General features: G+C 40.1%; 1 protein-coding gene across 1 annotated transcript in view; it reads right to left on the bottom strand.

The window, feature by feature from the left end:
* TMEM163 (transmembrane protein 163) overlaps positions 1-22,512 on the bottom strand; it is a 397,067-nt gene that overhangs the window by 159,805 nt on the left and 214,750 nt on the right. The window contains exons 3-4 of the mRNA XM_007937577.2: positions 18,938-18,981; positions 17,497-17,588 (exon numbers count right to left, since the gene is read on the bottom strand). Of these exons, the coding sequence (XP_007935768.1) occupies positions 17,497-17,588; positions 18,938-18,981 (136 nt within the window). The remainder of the gene's footprint in view (positions 1-17,496; positions 17,589-18,937; positions 18,982-22,512) is intronic.

Here is a 22,512-nt window from a genome sequence, read left to right as displayed (position 1 = left end):
GAAGGGATGTAGAGAAATTGGAATCCTCCTCCATTCCTTGTGGGAATGCAAAACGGTATAGCCATTGTGAAAAACAGTCTGGAAGTTCCTCAAAAAATGAGAGGTAGAGCTGCCACATGACTCAGAAATTCCACTCCAGGTAGATACACTAGGAATCTAATAGAAGTAACGCAAACAGACATATACACACTAAGTTCACCACAGCACTATTCACAATAGCAAAAAGATGAAAACAATCTAAACGCCCATCAAAATATAAATGCCTAAATAAAATACGGTACATAAATACAACGAAATATTACTCAGTGACAAAGAAAAGTGAGTTCACTAAACATCCTGGAACATGACTGAACCTGGAGGACATTATGTTGAGTGAAATAAGTCAATCAAAAAACCCCAAATATTTTATGTTCTCACTTTTATGAAATGACATGAACAAGTAAACATACAGAAACTGATGTTCATTAGTGGTTTCCAGGGATGAAGAAGAGGGGGAGATTTACTCTCTAGACAGTAGACACTTGTTATTTTTGGTAATGGGAAAGGTAACACTGAATGAGGGTGAAGTGTACACAGGCTGACAAAGGTAAATGATGTCACTAAAAAGTACACAAGAAAAAAAGACCTGTTGGCAAATGCTATGTTGTTGTTATGTGCCATCGAGTCGGCCCCGACTCATAGCAACCCCTCCTTGGGTTGCCAAGGTAGTATCACTACGGAAGTAGATTGCCCAACCTTCCTTCCGAGGCAAATGCTATGCATATATAATTTTTAAACAACAGCAACAACCAAAAAATGTAGTACAGGTATGTATGTATATATGTGTGTATATATGGGTTTATGCCTAAGTATATGCATCCATGTGACTGTACGCACATGTATTCATATATGTAATAAAGTGTATAGGGGGTACAATTATGGATACTTCTCAGACATAAAAAAAAAGAAACACTTTGTGGGATTTGACTTCTGGGTTTGAAATATTAGGGCAATAGTCTTATGGGATATCTCAGTTAATTGACATATTCTAGTTCATAGGCTTATGTTCTACAGCTTACTTTCATGAGTAGTATCTGCAGTCTTAAAAGGTAGCAAGTGGCCATTCAAAATATAACTACTTGTCACAACATATCTGGAGCAAAAGAAAAAGAAGGTAACCAAAGACTCAAAGAGGAAACTAATCCATTAGACACACAGTCTACACAAAGCACAGTCTCTGGGACCAGAACTAGATGGTGCCTGGATACCACCATCAACCATTCTAATAAGGGGTACAATAGATGGACCCTGACAGAATGGGAAAAAATGTGGAAAAGCACCTCCAATTCCTAAAAATAAATAAATAAATAAATAAATAAACAGACCTACTGCACTGATTGAGACTGTAGGATTCCCAAAACCCTGAGATATTCTTCTAACCTTGAAACAAGATGAGCCCCTGAAGTCACCACGTAGATAAATAAAAATTGGCTCAAAAAATAATGAATACCACCCATAAGTACCGTGCTCCTGTAAGAGACCACCTACTTGAGACCAAATGGTCAGTTATTACTTTAAAACAAAGATGAAAATGTAAGGGGGAAGGCAAACTAGAGTAAAGGGAATACATTGTAAAGAATGTAACCAGTATCACCGAACAACCTGTGTTGAAATTTTTGGATAGGAACTTAAACTGCTGTATAAACCTTCACTGGAAACACAATTAAATACTATTAAAAATACAAAGAAATAAGTCAAACAAATATGTACTGCATTGGGCAACTCTGCTGTAAAAGACCTCTTTAAAGTTTTAAAAGCCAAAGATAGCACCTTGATGACTCAGGTGTGTATGGCCAAAGCCATGGCCTTTTCAATAGTTTCATATACATGCAAAAGCTTGACAATGAAAAGGAAAGACAGAAGAATTGATGCATTTGAACTGTGGTGTTATCAAAGAATACTGAACATACTATGAACCACAGGAACAAATAATAGTAGAAGAGATACAACCAGAATGCTCCTTAGAAGAGATGGGGAGCCTTCAGCTCCCTTACTTTAGATACTTCATCAGGCAACACTGGTTGTTATGTGCCGTGGAGTGGACCTGACTCAGTGACCCCGCATTGGGTTTCCGAGGCAGTATCTCTATGGAAGTAGATTGCCCAACCTTCCTTCCGAGACTGCAACGTAGTAAATTACCTGGTATGATTTTTCTAGCCATATGTCTTTGTAAACTCATGGGGGAATTGGCCATGATTGTTAGTTATTCACCTGGGGTATTTCTGTTGGGACCAGCACAAAGTAATTTTCTGGGAAGTTCGCTCTCTCTCAGGTGTATGGAATTCTGATGTTGGGATTGATTGGTTAGTTTGGCCACTCTGCCAGGCTCAAAAGGAGGCCTCGTAGAGGCAGAAGGGGTCTCTCTGACTGCTGGCTGAGAAAGACATGCTGCTGAGAAAAATGTGCTCCTGAAAGGACACATGCTGCTGAGAAAGAGACACTGAGAGACATGTGCTGCTGAGAGAATGACTGAGAGAGACGGTTGGCTGAGAGACGGTGGGCTGAGAGAAACTGAGTGTTTTTCCTGAACTTGAATTGTAGCCACGTACTTCCCTAATAAACCCCATAATCTGTGAGTTCTGTGTGGCCACTGCAGTGAATTACTGAACCCAGCAGAGAGGTGGTGGGTGCTCCGGGAGGAATGGTTGGTGTCAGGGCTGGAGGGAAGCAGCATGTCTAGCCTCGCAAGGATAGGCCTTGAGCTACTGATCGTGATTCTGTCTTCCTCTTGTGTGGAAGATGAGGCCTCCCTGCCCCTTTGGCAAAGATCAATCATTAGAAAAGGTCATCTTGTTTGATAAAGAAGAGGGTCAGTGAAAATGAGGGAAACCCTCAATGAAATATTGTTGTTGTTGTTGTTGTTGTTAGGTGCCACTGCACAGGTTCTGACTCACAGTGACAGCACATACAACAGACTGAAACATTGCTTGTTCCAGGGCCATTTCAGCAAAATTTTACTTGTGTGTGATATTAATGATATCGTTCAATAATTTCCACATTCTATTGGATCACTTTTTTACAAAAATGCGCACAAATAAGTATCTCAGTTCTGTTTGAGCCCATAATTGCAGCCACTGTGTCAATCCAGCTCATTGAGGGTCTTCCTCTTTTTTTTTTTTTTGCTGACTCTCTACTTAACCACATATTATGTCCTTCTCCAGGGACTGGCCCCTCCTGATAACATATCCAAAGTATGTGAGATGAAGTCTTGCCATCCTAGCTTCTAAGGAGCATTTTGCCTGTACATCTTCCAAGATAGATCTGTTTGTTCTTCTGGTAGTCCATGGTATATTCAATATTCTTTGCCAACACCATAATTCAAAGACATAAATTCTTGGGTCTTCCCTCATCATTGTCCATCCTTCCCATGCATATAAGGCTATTGAAAATACCATGGCTTGGGTCAGGACCACCTTAGTCCTCAAAGTGACATCTTTCCTTTTTAACACTTCAAGGAGGTCTTTTGCAGCAGATTTACTGAGCGCATTACATCACTTGTTTTCTTTACTGCTGCTTCCATGGGCAATGACTGTGGCTCCAAGTAAAATGAAATCCTTGACAACTTCATCTTATTTCCATTTATCTTGATGTTGCTTATGGGTCCAGTTGGGAGAATTTTTGTTTTCTTCATGTCAAAGAAAGAGCTTTTGTGGTGTATTGGTTGACACATTCAGGTGCCAACTGAAAGCCTGGCAGTTTGAACCCACCAACCCCTCTGTAGGAGAGAAATGAGGCAGTCTGCTTCCAGAAAGATTGGCAGCCTTCCAAACCCTATGGGGCAGTTGTACTCTGTCCTATAGGGTCACTATGAGTCAGAATTGATTTGACGGCAGTTGGTTTAGTTTAGTGGGTTTTATGTTGAGGTGTAATCCATAGTAAAGGCTAAAGTCTATGATCTTCATCACTAAGTACTTCAAATCCTCTTCACTTTCAGCAAGCAAGGTTGAATCATCTGCATTTCATGAGTTGTTAATGAGTCTTCCTCCAATTCTGATGCTATGTTCTTCTTCATATAGTCCAGCTTCCAGACTATTTGCTCAACATACAGATTGAGTAAGAATGGTGAAAGGATACAACCCTGATGCATACTTTCCCTGATTTTAAACCATGCCGTATATTCTTATTCTTTTCATATGGTTATCTCTTGGTGTATGTACAGGTTCTTATTCAATACAATTTAGTGTTCTGGGTTACCCTTTCTCAAAATGTTATCCATCATTGCTCATGATCTACACAGTTGAATGCCTTTGCATAGTCAATAAAACACAGGTAAACACCCTTCTGGTATTCTGCTTCCAGCCAAGATTCATTTAACATCAGCAAGGGTGCTCCTTATTCCAAGTTCTCTTCTAAATCCAGCTTGAATTTCTGGCAATTCCCTGTCAATGTACTGCTGCAACATTTTTAAAATCATTTTCAGGAAACTTTTCCTTGTGTGTGATATTAATGACATTGTTCAGTAATTTCTGCATTTTGATGGATCACCTTTTTTTTTTGTTTGAAATGAGTAAAATTAAGTATCTCTTATACTTGGTTGACCATGTAGGTGTCTTCCAAATTTCTTGGCATACACAAGTGAGTGCTTCCAGTGTTACACCAATTTATTGAAACATCTCAATTGGAATTCCATCAATTCCTGGAGCTTTGTTTTTAAACTGTGCCGTCAGTTCAGTTTGCACTTCTTCCCTCAGTACCATCAGTTCTTGATCATATGTTACTTCCTGAAATGGTTGAACATTGGCAAATTCTTTTTGGTACAGTGACTCTGTATTCCTTCCATCTTCTTTTGAGGCTGCCTGTGTTATTCAATATTTTGCACACAGAATCCTTTAATACTGCAACACAAGGCCTGAATTTTTTTTCTTCGGGTCTTTTAGATTGAAAAATGCTGAGCATGTTTTTTCTTTTTTGTTTCCTAACTCCAGCTCTCTGCACATTTCATTATAATACTTTTCTTTGTTGTCTTCAACCGCCTTTGAAATTTTCTGTTCAGCTCTTTTACTTCATCATTTCTTCCATTTGCTTTACCTACTCTATGTTCAAAAGCAAGTTTCAGATTCTCTTGTGACGTCAGTTTTGGTCTTTTCTTCCTTTCTTGCTGTTTTAATGACCTTTTGTTTCCTTGTATTACATCCTTGATGTCATCCCACAACTCATCCTATCTTCAGTCATTAGTGTTCAATGCAGCGTATCTATTCTTCAGATGACCTCTAAATTTCCACCATTTACTCAAGGTCATACTTTGGTTCTTATGGACTTGTTTTAATTTCTTTAACTTCAATTTCACTTGCTTATAAGCAATTGATAGTCTATTTGGTAGTGGCCCCTGGCTTTGTTCTGACTGATATTGAACTTTTTCATTGTCCTTTTCCACAGATGCATTCTATTTGATTCCTGCATATTCCATTCATCTAGGCCCATGTGTATGTTGTTGTTGTTGTTGTTGTTGTTGTCATGTGCCATCAACTCGGACCTGACTCATAGTGACCCCTCCTTGGGTTTCTGAGGCAGTATCACTACAGAAGTAGATTGCCAACCTTCCTCCTGAGGAGTGGCTGGTGGGTTTGAACTGCCAGGCTTCTGGTTAGCAGTCAAGTGCCTTAGGCACTATTGCTACCAAAGCTCCCATGTGTATAGTCACTGTTTATGTTGTTGATAAAAGGTATTCACAATATATAAGTCATTGTTCTTGCAAAACTCTATCATGCAATCCTCAGCATCATTTCTATCACCCAGGCCATATTTTCCAACTACTGGTCCTTTCTTCATTTCCAACTTTCACATTCCAATCACCAATAATTATCAATACATTTTGTTTGTATGTTTAATCAATTTCAGACTGCAGAAGTTGGTAAGAATCTTCTATTTCATCTTTGGCATTAGTAGTTGGTACATATATTTGATTAATAGGATATTAACTGGTCTTCCTTATAGGCATATGGATATTATCCTATCACTGACAGTGTTCTTTTTGACAATGAATATGACATACCATTCATTTTCAATTTGTCATTCCCAGCAAAATGGGCCATATGATGGTCCAATTCAAAATGACCAAAACCAGTCCATTTCAGCTCATTAATGCCTTTGGGTGTTCTATTTCATTTTTGACAACTTCCAATTTTCCTAGATTCAGATTTCATATATTCCATGTTTCAATTATTAATGGATGTTTTCAACTATTTGTTTTCATTTTGAGTCATGCCACATCAGCGAATGAAGGTCCCAAAAGCTCTACTCCATCAACGTCATTAAGCCCGTATCAGACAATGTTCCACTGCTATTCATAAGGTTTTCACTGGCCAGCTTTTTGAGAACTAGATCCCCAGCTCCTTCTTCCTAGTCTGTCTTAACCCAGAACCTTGCTGAAACTTGTCTACCACTGGTGACTCTGCTGATATTTAAAAGACTAGTGACATAGCTCCCAGTATTACATACAAGCAACCACAACACGACAAACTGACACATACTACAGACTAACACAATAGCTTCAACAAGGGACTCAAACATACCAACAATCATGAAGATGGCCCAGGCCTGGGGCCCATTTCACTCTGCTATACAGAAGGTCGCTATGAGCTGGAGCAGCGTCAATAGCAACTAAGAACCACAATAACAATAACAGAAGGGAAAATCTTTGAGAAGACTTCAGGATAAAGCCATATATATATATATATATATATATATATAACTTTTCAATTCTTCAGAATCATCTTCTCTTTTAATCCTTTTCCTAAGCTATCTTCAAGGCAGATAAAATGAGCATTTTAATTTTAACCTAACAAATGAGAAAATAGAAGCAAAAGGTAGTTAGTTATATTAAGTGTAGTAGAAACTCGCCTATAACACAGATTATTTTTTTGCCTCTCATGATATAGGGAGATATTACTAAAACCCATGTTTACTAAAAGCTACAAGGGTACAACTACTTAGAGAAAGGCAAGAGATGGGGAGGGGAAAATTAAACCAGAATTCTGTTCACTACAATTTCGTAGACCTTCAAAGGAAGGCTACAGGCACTATGGTAGGTCCCTTCATAAAAGAAGTAATCATACGTAGATGCACTCAGTGATACTTATAGGAAGTAAAACACCCAGCAGGATAATCACAGGAATACAGAATCCATGTAGAGATGATGAGGGCTTTATAACTTTGTTCCCAGACTGGCCTGACTTTTTTATTCCTTAAAGGGAACAAGTTCTCAATAACAACAAAGTCCTAATGAAGACAGCATCAATGGTGAAGTCTTCCAAACATTCAAAGGTGACCCAATTCTCTTCAAACTATTCCAGTAGATGGAATAATTTTGAACTCATTCTATGAAGCAAACATCCTGATACCAAAACCAGGCAAAAGATATCACTGAAAAAGAAAATCACATATCCCTTATGAACACAGATGTAAAAGGTCTCAACAAAATCCTAGCCAAAAGAATCTAACAACATATCAAAAAAATAATACATCATGACCATGTGGGATTCATATGGCATATGCAAGGATAGCTTAACATTAGGGAAAAAAAATCACATAATCTACCACATAAATAAAATAAAGAACCACATGATCATACCAATCAATGCAAAAAAGACAAAATCCAACACCTATTCTTGATAAAAATGCTCGTCAAATAGGAATAGAATGGAAATTACTCAACATAATTAAGGGCATACACATAAAACCAATGGCCAACATTATTCTCAACAGAGAAAGACTGAAAACACTTCCCTTGTGAACAGGAACCAGACAAGGATGGCCGCTATCACCACTTCTATTCAACATTGTACTGGCAGTCTTAGCCAGAGCAATAGGCAAGAAAAGGAAATAAAGGCATCCAAACTCCTAAAGAAGATGTAAAACTCTATTTGCAGATGATATGATCCTATAGATAGGAAATACAAGAGACTTTACAGCAGAAAAAAACTAGATGACTATGACCTCCTAAAGATTAAACACTTATGCACATCAAAAGACTTCATGAAAAGAGTAAAAAGAGAACCTACAGAATGGAAAAAAAAAAATTTTGACAATGATATATTAGACAAGGGACTAATCTCTAAAATGTATAGACAACTTCAACATTTCAACAACAAAAAGACAATCTAATGAAAAAATAAGCAAAGTACATGAACAGACATGTGACCAAAGAAGACATTCAAGTGGCCAACAAAACAAAGAAATTTTCATGATCATTAGCTATTGTGTTGTTATGTTCCATCGAGTCGGACCTGACTCATAGCAACCCCTCCTTGGATTTCCAAGGCAGCATCACTACAGAAGTAGATTGCCCCATCTTCCTTCCGAGGAGTGGCTGGTGGGTTTGAACCACCAGCCTTCTGGTTAGCAGTCAAGTGCCATTAGCTATTAGAGAGCTGCAAATCAAAACATCAATGAGATATCATCTCACCCCGGCATTAAAACAAAGTTAAAAAACAACAGAAAATAACAAAGGCTGCTGAGGATGTGGAGAGAGTGAAATCCTCATACCCAGCTGGTGGGACTATAAAACCGTGCAATCACTGTGGAAGATGCTATGACACTACTTAAAAAGATGGAAACAGAAATACCATTATGATCCAGCAATCCCACTGCTAGGTACATATCCCAGAGAAGTAAGAGCCATGTCATGAATAGATATATGCACATCCATGTTCATTGCAGCATTATTCACAATAGCAAAATGATGGAAACAATCTAAGTGCCCATCAGTGGATGAGTGGATAAACAAACAACAATATATACACACACAATGGAATATAATATAACTTTAAAATATAACAATGACTCTTCAAAACACCTCATACCATGCATAAACCTAGAGGATATTACGCTTAGTGAAATTAGTCAATCACAAAAGGACAAATATTAAATGAGACCACTATTGTAAAAAGTCAAAGAAAGGTTTACACACAGAAATAGGAACATTCTTTTGAAGGCTACCAGGGTGAGAGGGGAAGGAAGGATGAATCACTAACTAGAAGGCATATTAAATCACTAACTAGAATGCATATGTATTAAGACACATATTAACTTGGCTGAAGAGAAATGCAATATACAATAAGGAGGAGGTCAACACAAAATGATCAAGGCAGAGGAAGACACTGGGAGAAGCACAAGAGTTAAAGGCAACAAATGTTAATACCATTACTTACACATCCTGCAATAACAATAATCTACACATGACTATATAGTTAGTTAGACAAGCAAGCTGAACTGATGTACAAGGCAAATGGAACTAAACTCATAAATACATACAGGTTTGGCATAGGATATCTCCACATATGTATTTATATGTGCTTCAAATATACACATGAATATAGTAAAGCATACAAGGGAGAAAGTTATGCAGTCTTCTTAGCCATAGTCAAATACCTTGAGGGAATGAGTTGCTGGGCCTCATCTCTGAGGACTATAGTCTTGGGGGACATCAAGTTCAATTGGCATAATACTGTCCAGAAAGATAATGTTCTATATCCTACTTTTGCGAGTAGTGACTGGAGTATCAAAAACTTGTGAGTGGCCATCTACAGTTTACAACTATTGGTCTCTCCCCATCTGGAGCAAAGAAGAGTGAATAAAATCAAAGATTCAAGGAAATAATTAGTCCAAAGGACTAATGGACCACGCAACACCAGCCTCCACAACCCAGAGACCAGAAGAACTAGATGGTACCTAGCTACCACTGCTGAACATTCTGAAAGGGATCACAACAGAGCGGGAGAAAAATATGGAACAAAACTCAAAATCATAAAAAAAGTACCAAGCTTACTGGTCTGATAGAGGCTGGTAGAACCCCGAGACTATGGCACTTAGGCCACCTCCATGGCTCAACATTCATCCAAACAATAGACAGGCCTACAGGTGAATAATAACACTAGGGAGATACACACTCCTTACAACATCAACCATGCAAGATCAAAAGGGCAACATTTGCCCAGGGATCAAGCTCAGAAGGCAGGAAGGGATCTGAAAGAAGGACAAATAGAAACAATAAATACAGAGAGGGAGAGGGAAGAATGTTATTACATTGTGAGGATTGCAATCAATGTCACAAAACAAAATGTATATGGATTGTTAAATGAAAAACCAATTTGCTCAGTAAACTTTTGCCCAAATCACAATAAAAGGTGTTTTGTTTTGTTTTGTTTTGTTTTAAAGGGGAAGGAGGGACAAGTTTACTTAATATGATTACAAAAAATACCCATGTATCCTGTAAAAAATTTTTCAGAAAATTCAAAAAGTATTAAGAAGAACATAACCATCAGCTGTAACCAATGTCAACATTTTAGTGTTAATTTTTAGTCAAACCAAGTGTTACACAAAGTTAAATCAAATTTAAAATAGTCAACCAAATATTTTTGAATATGTTGAAGACTGAATAATCTGGAGACTGAAGTGAGAAGAAATATGCCATATCTCTACAGAAGTAGATTGCCAAGTCTTCCTTCTGAGGAGTGGCTGGTGGGTTTGAACCACCAGCCTTCTGGTTAGCAGCCAAATGCCTTAGGCACTATGCCACCAGAGCTCCCAAAGCATAAAGACAGCTATGGGGAAAACAAGATCACAGAGATTACCTCTGAAAACAAGACACTTCTGAGAAGGAAGAGCCTGGCATAATGGCCCACTAGCAAAAGTGGTCACAAAGACAGAAGAACCTCATTCCCACTTTCTCCCTGAAATTGCAATGCTACAAGAAGGTCCAAAGCTAAGTCCATTCACCTCAAAGCACAGGTTGTGGTCCATGCTACAGAAGCAGACAGCAGAGCTGAAGAGATGGCAAACACAATAACTTCCAGGCTCCAGTTTGCAATGGGTGACCATGCACAGGATGATATGGGTGCCTTCCACAGGGCTGGGCCCTCACCCTCTTGGGGACAAAACTCTCCATTCAGCAAATACATTGTCCTAGCAGCAGGTGACAGAGAAGCAAAAGCCATGGACAAAAGTGGGGTCTTGTTCCTTGATAGCAAAGCTATGGAGCCCTTGGTCTAAGGACCCAGCTGCCAGCTTGGCACAAAAATAGGAGCCAAAACTTCAAAGAGCATGGAAGAAGTCCAGGCCGTAGCCAAGACAACCAATCCTCATTTGCAAGGCCTTTGATACATCAGTGCTCCTCATAACTGTCAATTTTTCAGAGGTCCTGGAATATGAATGCCAGCTTCTAGAAATGTCAATCAGCCCTTAGGCTGCCCCACAGTGGCCCAAGTAGTTTATCCATGTCTGCCCAACTGCCAACTATTTGCCCATGTTGCAGAGTTAGAACCCAAACCCAGGACTGCATTTCACATTGGAAAATTTTATAGTTCTTAGTTATTCTGGATCCACAACCTCGTTCCCTCTGCTTCCCATTAATTTTGGGTTGTAGCGACCCCTCCTTGGGTGTCCGAGGTGGTATCTCTACGGAAGTAGATTGCCCAACCTTCCTTCCAAGGAGTGGCTGGTGAGTTTGAACCACCAGCCTTCTGGTTAGCAGTCAAATGCCTTAGGCACTGTGCTACCAGAGCCCCCAGCTAATTGCTAGGAAGGAGCATTTCCAGGAGAAAGGAAGAGGGCCAGAAAGAGAAACTTGTAGAACCATGACATGCAAATAATCATTTGGAGAGGAGTGTGCACAGTGGTTATAAGCAAAGTTCAGAGCAAGTAAGACCTGGGTTCAAATCCTAGCTCCATTCATTACTAGCCATGAGTCTTCAGGAATAGTATTTACCATCCTTATCAGATGATTAATAATACTTCTACTTAATGCATCATAATCCTTGGCATAAAGCAGGGACTAAGTAAGTAGTTATTATTATCATCTTAGTAAAGACCAGTTGCTGACAAGTTTATTCTGACTCACGGTGACCCTACACGTGTCCGAGTAGAACTGTGCTCCACAAGGTTTTCAATGGCTGCTTTTTCAAAAGTAGATACCACAACTTTCTTCTGAGGCACTTCTGTGTGAACTCAAATCTCTAACCTTTCAGTTAGCAGCCAAGTGTGTAAACTGTTTGCACTACTCAGGGACTTCATCATCTTAGTAAGGGTTAGCAAAATTTTGCATGTGAAGGGGTTCCACAGTTGAATGTTTCATTCTGCAATTCATTATTAGGGTGGCATGGTGCCTAAGGCATTTGACTGCTAATCAGAAGGCTGGTGGTTCAAACCCACCAGCCACTCCTCGGAAGGAAGATTAGGCAATCTACTTCCGTAGAGATACTGCCTTGGAAACCCAAGGAGGGGTCACTATGAGTAGAATCAACTTGATGGCAGTGAGTTTGGTTTTTTGGAAGAGCCAGGCATTGCTCTAGAGGTTGGGGATAAAAGAAAAGACAGTTAAGGCATATCCTTGCCCTCATGAGCTTAAATCTTGTGAGGGAGATGGATGATAAACAAACAAAATTCATAAATTAATATGAACAACTTAGGTCTATGGAAATAACACAGTGCTACAAATATATACATTTGGGTGATGTGGGGGCAAGGCAGAATGATCTGGTGAGTTATTAAGTTGTACTTCCTTACTGACCTAAGTTCTACTAGCCAGAGTCTGGAAACTGTCCCAGAACGGAAATAAAAGTCTTCTCATTTCCATCTGAAAATCTGGGAAGTCATTTCCCAAAAGAAATGCAAATGCCAAAGAAGCATATGAGAATATGTTCAACTACACTAGTGACTAAAGAAATGCACAATAACATGGAGGATTCAATTTTCCACCTGGACAACTGGCAAAGGTCAAAAAGAATGATAACACATAGCGCTGGCAAAAGTGAGTAAACAGGTACTCTCATCCACTGCCAGTGGGAATATAAATTAGTAGGACCTTTCTGGAGCACAATTTGACCTCAAAATTGTATGTTATTGTATCTTCTACCCAGACTTCTAGCAATTTATTCTCAAAAACAGAAATAAGAGGGAAAAAATTAAAATATAATGTGTAAGGACAGTTATTTCAGGGTCATTTCTAACACCAACACATTAGAAATGACAACCAGTAGTAAATTACTTAAAATATGCTAGATCCATACACAGAATACCACATAGCTATCAAAAAAAAAAAAACCTCTATTTATCCAAAAGTGAAAGATGTTCAAAATATGGTGTTAAGTCGAGAAAAAGCAGTTTGGTAAAGTATATATATAGATCATCTTTATGTAATATTTTTAGTGTGTATGTTTAACCATATGCATGCATGCACACACACAACATATAAATGAAAATAGTAGCTGTGTTATCCCTGGGAGGAAATGTAAGAGGTGAATTTTATTGTATTTTCTATACCTTTATGAATAACCTACACTTTTTATAATAATCATGTCTTGTCCCACACAAACCAGATTTCTTTTGATGGGGAAAGAACAAAAATTAGAGAATTAAGGAATAATCTTTCTTTTTATTGTTGTAAAGATATATATAACACAGTATTTGCCAATTTGATGTTTTTCACATGTACAATTTAGTGATATCAATTACATCATGTTGTGTAACCACAATGCATAATTGTTGCCAAATTTTCTATCACCATAAACAGAAGAAACTCACTGCCTCCTAAACAATGACTCCCCCTCAAAGAACAATCTTTTATCACCTCACTATTACTACTGCCCATGTTCTAATGTCAAGACTAACTTTCTAAATATGCCAAAGTGTTTCTTTTATCTTTCTTTTTTTAACGTTTTTCTTTGTAAGTGATTTTATTCCAAGCTCTTGAAAATAGTAGGATGAACAATTTCAAACTATCCCAGTATGACCAAAAAATAAAAATAAAAATACCAGTTGCCTTCAAACTCCTGGAACACTGTGTGTGTCAGAGTAGACTGTGCTCCCTAAGGTTTTCAGTGGATGATCTTTCAGAAGCAGATCACCAGGCCTTTCTTCTGAGGTGCCTCTGAGTGGACTCCATCTTCCAATCCTTTCATTAGCAGCTAAGAGTATTACCATTCATACCACTCAGGGATTCCAGTACGACTAACTCTACTAAAAACACATTTTAAAACTCTGTTGTTGTTGTTCTTGTTATGTGCTGTCAAGTCAGTTCTGACTCATAGTGACCCTACAGATAACAGAAGAAAACACTACTTCGTCCTGTGCCATGCTCACAATTGTTGCTATGTTTGATCTCATTGTTATAGGCACTCTGTCAATTCATCTTGTTCAGGTTCTTTCTCTTTTTTCACTGACCCTCTCTACTTCACCAAACACGATGTCCTTCTCCAGGCATTGGTCCCTCCTGATAACATGTCCAAAGTAAGAGAGAGAAAATCTTACCATCCTTGCATTCTGACTATACTTCTTCCAAGACAGACTTGTTCATTTTCCTGGAAGTGCATGGTATACTCAATATTCTTCACCAACACCATAATTCAAAGGCATCTATCCTTCTTTGGGCGTCCTTACTCATTGTCCAGCTTTCACATTTATATGAGGTGACTGAAAATACCATAGCGTGGGTCAGCCATATCTTAGGCCTCTCAAAGTGATATCTTTGCTTTTTAACACATTAAAGATGAAAAGTAAGTGACCTAAAATTTTTATTTTAGCACATGCTGATGTTACATTCAATACCATATTTAATCCTCACCATAGTGTTGGTTGTATCAGATGATTGCTATCAGATCAGTTGGTAGCTATCAGATGAGAAAACTGAGGTTTTGAAATACAAATACATCACTTATGGTAGCAGACCAGGTAAGGGGCAGAGTACAATGTGGATGAAGGGCTCTTCTCAGAAACCAAGCCTACATTCCTTCCACTGACACCTGCCCACAGTGTCACAACCTGTGGAGAGTTTCATGCCCTTCACATGAAAGTGTAAGGCAGCTTCCTATGCCTTTAAGAAAGGCTAAATCTAAACTATTCAAGGCAGATGAGCCCAGGTCCTACTATGGAGGCTCCACGTTCTGCCTTGGCTCTCATCAGTCCCTGAAGACATCTCTGAAGTTAGTTGTTCTTCTAGCTTGGGTCCTTTTCTTCAGTTAAAGCACATTCAAGACCTCTGTAAAGTCAGTCTCTAGACAAATGGAGTAAATGGTATTTCCTTCTTCAGAGCCTCCAATTTGGGGGCAGATCAAACACCCCATGTAAAGAGGGTAAGTGTGGACCTATTTTAATATGTTCTTGATGCTACTCATTGCCTTTGCAGTGCACTTAGATCAGGGACCAAAAGCAAATCACCAATTCATTATTTTTTTTTTTTTATTGAATCCATTGCTTTTTTTTTTCCTCCCCAATCTCTGGAGCTGTTTCCAAAAGCAGAGGGTACTGCTGAAGCCAGTAATCAAAAGGCTATCAAGCCATCCCATCGACTGGTAGTTTTCAGGCCAAGGCATTTGGCTCAGCAAATTGGAAAAGAAAGCAGAGCAAGGACCCTGGGTGAGAACCAGTGTGCCCTATTTATTTCACATGAGAACACAAAAAGGATTGATGCCTCTCTAAGAATATCCATTCCAAGTTCTCAAATGCACTTTGCAATATGCTGCTACATAAGATACCATTTGGAGATACATTTGGAATAGCAGAACCACCTCCTGGGCTATGTGTTTGCCCCAGTGTTGCAGTTAGGAGCCTGGCAAGGTGAGCAATGCTTCCCATCTGATTCCACCTCTCCATCTCAATGAGCTGACTGATGCCCAAAGAGACAGCTGGGGCTGGGGAGCTTTCGTGTGGCCCCTCCTGTGCTACCATCATATGCAAAATGTCAGGTTCCCCCAACGAGAGTCAAGCTGTATCTTTTGTGGCAGGCATCTTGATGGCCCTCTCTCCACAGCTGATGTCATTGGGATGCTCTATCCCCTGTGGCCTTACACAGCTTTACACAGTGCACAGATCTGAGAATGGCTAAGGCAGGGAAGAAATTCCCTGTGTCATTTAGTTTTCTAAGTTCTTCCTTCACTAATTTTTCCTCACATCTCCCACCTCCAGCACCTTTTTCCTTCCCTCAATATCTTTCTCTCAGTTCTAAATGCCCTGAATTTTGACTGATTAACAACTTGGTCTGCTTTTAAAAAATTATCAGGCTATTTAAAGCTGTGTTATATAATACCACAGTCACTAGCCACATGTGACTATTTAAATTAAAATGAAATAAAATTAAAAATCCAATTGCTCAGTCACTCTAGTCACATTTCAAGTACTCAATGACCATATGTGGCCAGTGGCTACCAAGTGGACAGCACACATATAGGTCATGTCCATCATCCCTGAGAGTTCTATTAGACAGCTCTGGTTTGAAAGGTTATAAAGAAAATGTCTCCCCCTCCTTCCTCTGTCCTCAGGGCCCCTCCCAGAGGGAATCTCTCACCAGGCTCCTTGGTATCCTTTCAGAGAGCTTTTATATGCTGAAATAAGTATGAGTGGATGAACACCTTTTTTGTTAAAACAAATGAGAAAACACCATAAACACTATTTTGCTCCAGGCTTTCTTCAGTTCATGAATCTTGGAGATTATTATATTTGCACAAATAGTGCTTCATTTTTTTATTTTATTTATTTATTTATTTATTTATTTTTTTTGAGTGGCTTCATAGCAATCCACTGTCACCAGGCTAGCCATCATCGCCACACCTTTATCCCTAAACCCCTTGGTATACCTTCCTATGTAACCGTACTCTCTTCCTTCTCAAACACTTTTACCTCAAGGCCAGTCTCCAAATTCTCCAAGTCTTTTCTTCATGTTCACCATCTTGACCTAACAAAAACCTGGCTGCTTTCTGAGGAAACTGCTTTCCCTACATTTAAAATAAAGCAGCTTATCCTCTCTCACCTCATGTTCTCCAGGCCTTTTTGCTCCACATGGCCATTTCCAAACCAGTCCCCTGCTTGCTCCCTCCAAAGTTCCAGCTGTCATGAGACTGAACCACTCACTATACCTCCTGTGGCCATTACCACGCTCTCAACTCCTGGTGCTTCTAATTTATTTATTAATAACAAAAGGACCTGGTTCACTATCTTCATCTCCTCTCCTAATTCTACAAACACTCTTGATAACCTCATTCCCAAGTGAAGCAGCCAGTCAACATCTAGACCCACTCACGTCCCTGACCTTAGGTCCACATCCTACATCAGCCACCCACTCCCACCCTAAATCTACACCAATAAACGAACCACTTATGAAATGTTGGTTTTTCGTATCCTAGTCTTGGAGAACACATCTTACTCAGAAGGAAAGAAAAGAGCAGAAAACTCCACGGGAACAAAGATTCTAATAATGGAAAGAGACAGAAGATGGATGGATGGATAGATGGATGGACAGATGAATGAGGGAGGAAAAAAACAAAAAACCCTCAAGAACAGAGAACAAGGAGTATTCTAAAGGAACATCCCATCTCATTGACCATCCCAAGAGATGCCTATAACATGGTTGATATCGTACCAGCCACTCTCAAAGGCATCTTGGAGACCTTCTCATTACTGGGACTAACGCTGCAGTGGTCCTCATTTTCTAGGGTTCTGTAGTCTGAAAAAAGATAAAAAGCCACTTACATGTATTCCCTGTGGGCAGAGTGCACAGCGGCTGCATTGCTGTAACGCCACAGGACAATTGCTGATGACAGGACGTCGAGGATGGCATCAAACTAGGAGAAGGAGACATGGCATTAGTGGTTTTCCAGAGTTAATAGGGCTTGACTGTGAAGACAGAGGGAGGGCAAACATGCTGGGACTTGGAACATCTGAAAGAGTAACTTCGGTGCAAAGAGGCTTCCCATCCTAGCAATGTAAGCCACTCATTACCCACAAAGAGAAGCCTGGAGAATCTGGAGCCCAGGCACCCACAAGCTGGTCTGGTGGTAGTACCCAGCCTTCCTCACATGGCTCCCACCTGAAAAGCTACATTCTGCCATGTGTGGGCTCTGCTCCAAGGCCCCTGGCTCCCAGTACTCTAGAAATGTAGGGGTTACGTTGTTCTAAAACACAAGACTCAATTTCTCCATGATGGACAAAATTATTCCAGCATTTTCTGCACATTCCAAGTAAAAGACTTCAGATGACAATTCTGTGTTTCTGGCTCTTCATGGCACTTCTCCATTTGAGATCTAGTCAGGGGGTGGGAGTCACCCAAGGACTCCCGGAAGTTGGTCAACACTTCGAAGTTGTACACAAAATTCAGTGCTTTTTTAATGTGTGGAAAAGAAAGTTGGAGAAAATAAGGGAAGGTGGAAGGAAATCCGTGTGTGTGTGTCTTGTACGCTTTCCTGAGGAACGAGTCTGCATCATTCAAATGATTCTGAAAAGAATCTGCAACACACACAAAACATTAAGTTCCTTAAGTTCTCATAACAAACGGAAGAAGAAGGGTGGAGGCAGGAACACACACCCTCAGTTACAGGAAACCCTAAAACTACACTGGAGGGACGTTTCAAGAAGTCCTCTTTATGAGCCATTGCACCACATGGAACTTTTCATTTGGAAAATTAGAAGCACTAGCCATCTCTTGAAGGAGACGTAGGAAATTTCACCCAATTCTTCAGTACTGAATCTGCAAAACAGCTTTCGAAATCTGCTTTCTCTAAGCAACTCCTCCCAGGAGGCAGGCTCAGAGCCCAGGTTATCCCTAGCTGGGCTACAAGTGATTTATCTTAGCCTGAGTAGCCCCAGTCTTAACTCCCAATACCTCTGCCTCCATCATTACAATGCTTCACTCCACTTTGTGCCCATTTTCAAGCCTACAACTTGGAGGGAGAAAAAGGGGGTTAAAACCCCTAAACTATCCTGGCAACCAGTTGTGGGAAAATGTGGTTCCACTAATCTGTGCAGTCTCCATGCAGTTTATTTCTATTAAAGTGTATTTTATTATCACAAAGAGTGTGTTCCTCGTGCTAAGCTCTCCTAGGCTAACCAACCTCTTATTAGGGGCCCAGGGTAAGACTGGCGAGCTCAGGAAAAACGTGCAAAGCTTCATAAAAATACATTTCAGGTTACTTACTGCAAACCCAAAAGCAGAGGCGCTGTACCTCATAATGGAGACAGCTAAAAAGAAAGAAAATATTATTCAGAATATTTTAAGACCTCATGGATATTTTCTCTCATCTGTGAGTATATTAATATATTTAATACAGCCTTTTAAACATCAATGCCAAGTTCCAAGAGATTAAAATTAAAAATTAACTATACACATAAAATCTGATGACTTTAAAAAGCCAAGCATGAACTGAAAAGATACCCAGCCTCCATCTGCTACAAATTCCCATCCCCGTGGATTCTGAAGCACCAATAGGCTAATTCAGAATGAAAATGCTTAAGGAGTTGTCAATCAAATGACATCTTTGACACTGAGAACTTAGCAACTGGGAATACAGAATTGGGAACTATACTCTACTTTCAAAGTGAAACAGCAACCATCACAGCTTTTCTGATAATAGTACTATTAGTGACGGTATCTATCTGCACATGCCATTGCTAACACAGTTGAATATGACATCTACTTGGACTTTCATTCAGCTCCACAATTTCTCTTCTCTCAGACCTGCTCTGTGCTTATCCACAGTCCAGGAAGAGCCCCTAACAGCTATGCTTGTGCTCCTGACCCTGTCCCCAGCAATGTGGACCAAACATCTTTCATTTTCTGTGATTGAGAGAAATTCTAGTTGGTCAACTTAGGTTTCTAGAACACAAATTTGTAAACAATGGAGCTAGGGTTGGCCATCATCTGCTATAGGGACAGAAGAGCAGAGACACAAGGATAAGCAAACATAGTACTGGAGCAAGAGACAACCACTGGCTTCCGAACATTGACACATCTTTCTTGAAACTCAGCTACATTCCAGTCCTCAGATTATGTGAGGGAGAATACCAAAAAATCCAAACTGCTGCCTTCGAGTCAATTCTGATTCTTGGTGACAACTTGTAATAAAGAACAGAATTGCTTCATAGGGCTTTCTTGGGCTGCAATCTTTATGGAAACAGACCACCAGGTCTTTCTCCCACAGCACCATTGAGTGGGTTTGAACCACCAAATATTGGCTAAGTAGTCAACTGCAAACTGTGCCACCCAGAGTTTGACATGAGCTGTTGTTGTTCTTAACTGGTCTACAGAGAAGGGAGAGAAGCTTCCATGAAACACATAGGTGTGGTGGTGGAACAAGTCATCAGGACCTTCCCAAAGAACATCAACTCACGGGCCATGTTGGCATGTGCAAAAAGTGCAGCTGATCCCACACAGGGTTGCCCTAAACAATGAGATGCCGTATCTAACATGGAGCCTGCACACAGTAGGTGGTCAGTAACCATAAACTAAGTATAACAAAATTTTGTAGAAGCAAGTTAAAATAAATATCTGCTTTTCCTTTACAACCTTCTTTTAGTATATATTGGCTCTCTGCTTTTTGTGAATTTTTTTATTCCTTCAGTATTTGTTTGTTGTTTATTTGTTTATTAATTATTGTAATTTGGGTGAAAATTTACAGAGCAAATTTACTTTCCATACAACAGTTCACATACACTTTTTTATCCCAATGCAACAGCTCCCCTCCCACTTCCTCCTGATAGTTACCTCTCCCCTGTGTCCATCCCTCCATGCACTCCTGCCCCTGAGCTGTCTCCCTGTGCATAAACAGCTCTTCTTTCTCCCATGATTGATCTCTCCAAGGAGTGTAACTACCTCAGGTAAATATTCAACTCACATGCCTGTCTTTTGTTTGGCTGGAAGCCACAGGTGTGAGTTCAATTCCAGACCTGAAGGGCAGCTAGGGGCCACAGTCTCAGGGGTTCCACCAGCCTCTATCAGACCAGCAAACCTGGCCCCCCCTTTTTTTCCCCCCAAATGATTTTGAGTTTTATCCCACATTGTTCTCCCTCTCTATCCAGGATCTCCTACATAGATTCCCCTCTGAGTCGTTGACAGTGGTACCCAGGCACCATCTAGCTCTTCTGGTCTCATAGTCGTATAGGCTGCAGATCACATGGTGTACCAGTTGCTAGGACTAATTGTTTCCATGAATTTTTGGTTTTCTTCATTCTTCTTTGCTCTGGACAAGGAGAGACCCCATCGTTGCAACTAGATGGCTGCTTGCAAGCTTTTAAGATCCTAGTCGCTACTTGCCAAAGTAGGAGGTGGAACAATGTTTTGTGTAGTATATTAAGCCAATTGAGTTTGATGTCCCCTGTGACAATGGTCCTGAGCCCATTGCTTCAACTACTTGGTCACTCTGGGTTGCTGGCTGTGACCAAGAAGTGACTACAGACTTGTCCCTTCTCAGCTCTCCTATACACCTGGGAATTCTTATACATCATACAAATACACTTATAGAACCATTGTCTGCCTACCCTAAACACGGTCTTGGGTACACTCCCCACTTCATACACATACCTAATAGTTTAGCCTGTTCACCCATCTATCCACCTGAATACCCATGCTTGTCTTCACTGACAACACAGTACTGTATGTGCAAAAGGGTTCATCTTTATTGTCTGTACCTCCCATGTAACTCTCTATGTCTTCCTCTTCCTCAATGCCACCATGTTGATTACTCACATTTGGTACACTGCCCTTCTCTTCACCCAAATCAATACTTACCTCTACCTATCTAACAGTGTTCCCTCCCCTCCCCTCCCACCCCTGGTAACCAACAAAGAAAATTTCATTCCATATATAAACCTTTCCTTGACTTTTACAAAAATAGACTAATACAATATTTGTCCTTCTGTGATTGAACTTATTTCACTCAGCATGTTGTTGTTGTTACATGCCATCAAGTCAGACCCGACTCATAGTGACCCCTCCTTGGGTTTCCGAGGCAGTAACACTATGGAAGTAGATTGCCCCATCTTGCTTCCGAGGAGTGGCTGGTGGGTTTGAACCACCAGGCTTCTGGTTAGCAGTCAAGTGCCTTAGCCACTATACTACCAGAGCTCCCACTCAGCATAATGTCCTCCAACTTCATCCATGTTATGTGGTGTTTTGCAGATTCTAGGTTATTCTTTAAGATTGCATAGTACTCTATTGTGTGTATGTACCATGGTTTGGTTATCCATTCCTCAGCTGATGGACACCTAGGTTGATTCCATCTTTTGCCTATTGTAAATAGTGCTGCAATGAACACAGGTGTGCATATGTCTGTTCTTGTCATGACTCTCACTTCTTTAGGATATACCTAGTAATGGAATGGCTGAGTCAAATGGTATTTCTAATTCCAACTTTTTAAGGAATCACCATACTGATTTCCACAGTGGTTGTACCATTATACAGTCCCATCAGTAGTGTATGAGAGTCCCAATCTCTCCATATCTTAACCAGCATTTGTTATTTTCTGTCTTGTTGAACTTTGCTACTAGTGCTGGGGCAAGATGGTATCTCATTGTTGTTTTGGTGCCTAAGGCACTTGACTGCTAATCAGAAGGCTGGCAGTTCAAACCCACAAGCCACTCCTTGGAAGGAAGGTTGGGCAATCTACTTCCGTAGTGATACTGCCTCAGCAATCCAAGGAGGGGTCGCTATGAGTTGGGTCTGATTTGACAGCACGTAACAACAACAACAAAGGCTAATGATCGTGAGCATTTCTT

The sequence above is a fragment of the Orycteropus afer genome, unplaced genomic scaffold (assembly GCF_000298275.1).
Source record: "Orycteropus afer afer isolate SDZICR_OR568_19922 unplaced genomic scaffold, OryAfe1.0 scaffold00004, whole genome shotgun sequence".
Taxonomy (NCBI): Eukaryota; Metazoa; Chordata; class Mammalia; order Tubulidentata; family Orycteropodidae; genus Orycteropus; species Orycteropus afer.
The sequence above is the reverse complement of the archived record's forward strand: the minus strand, read 5'-3'. Positions and strand labels throughout refer to the sequence as shown.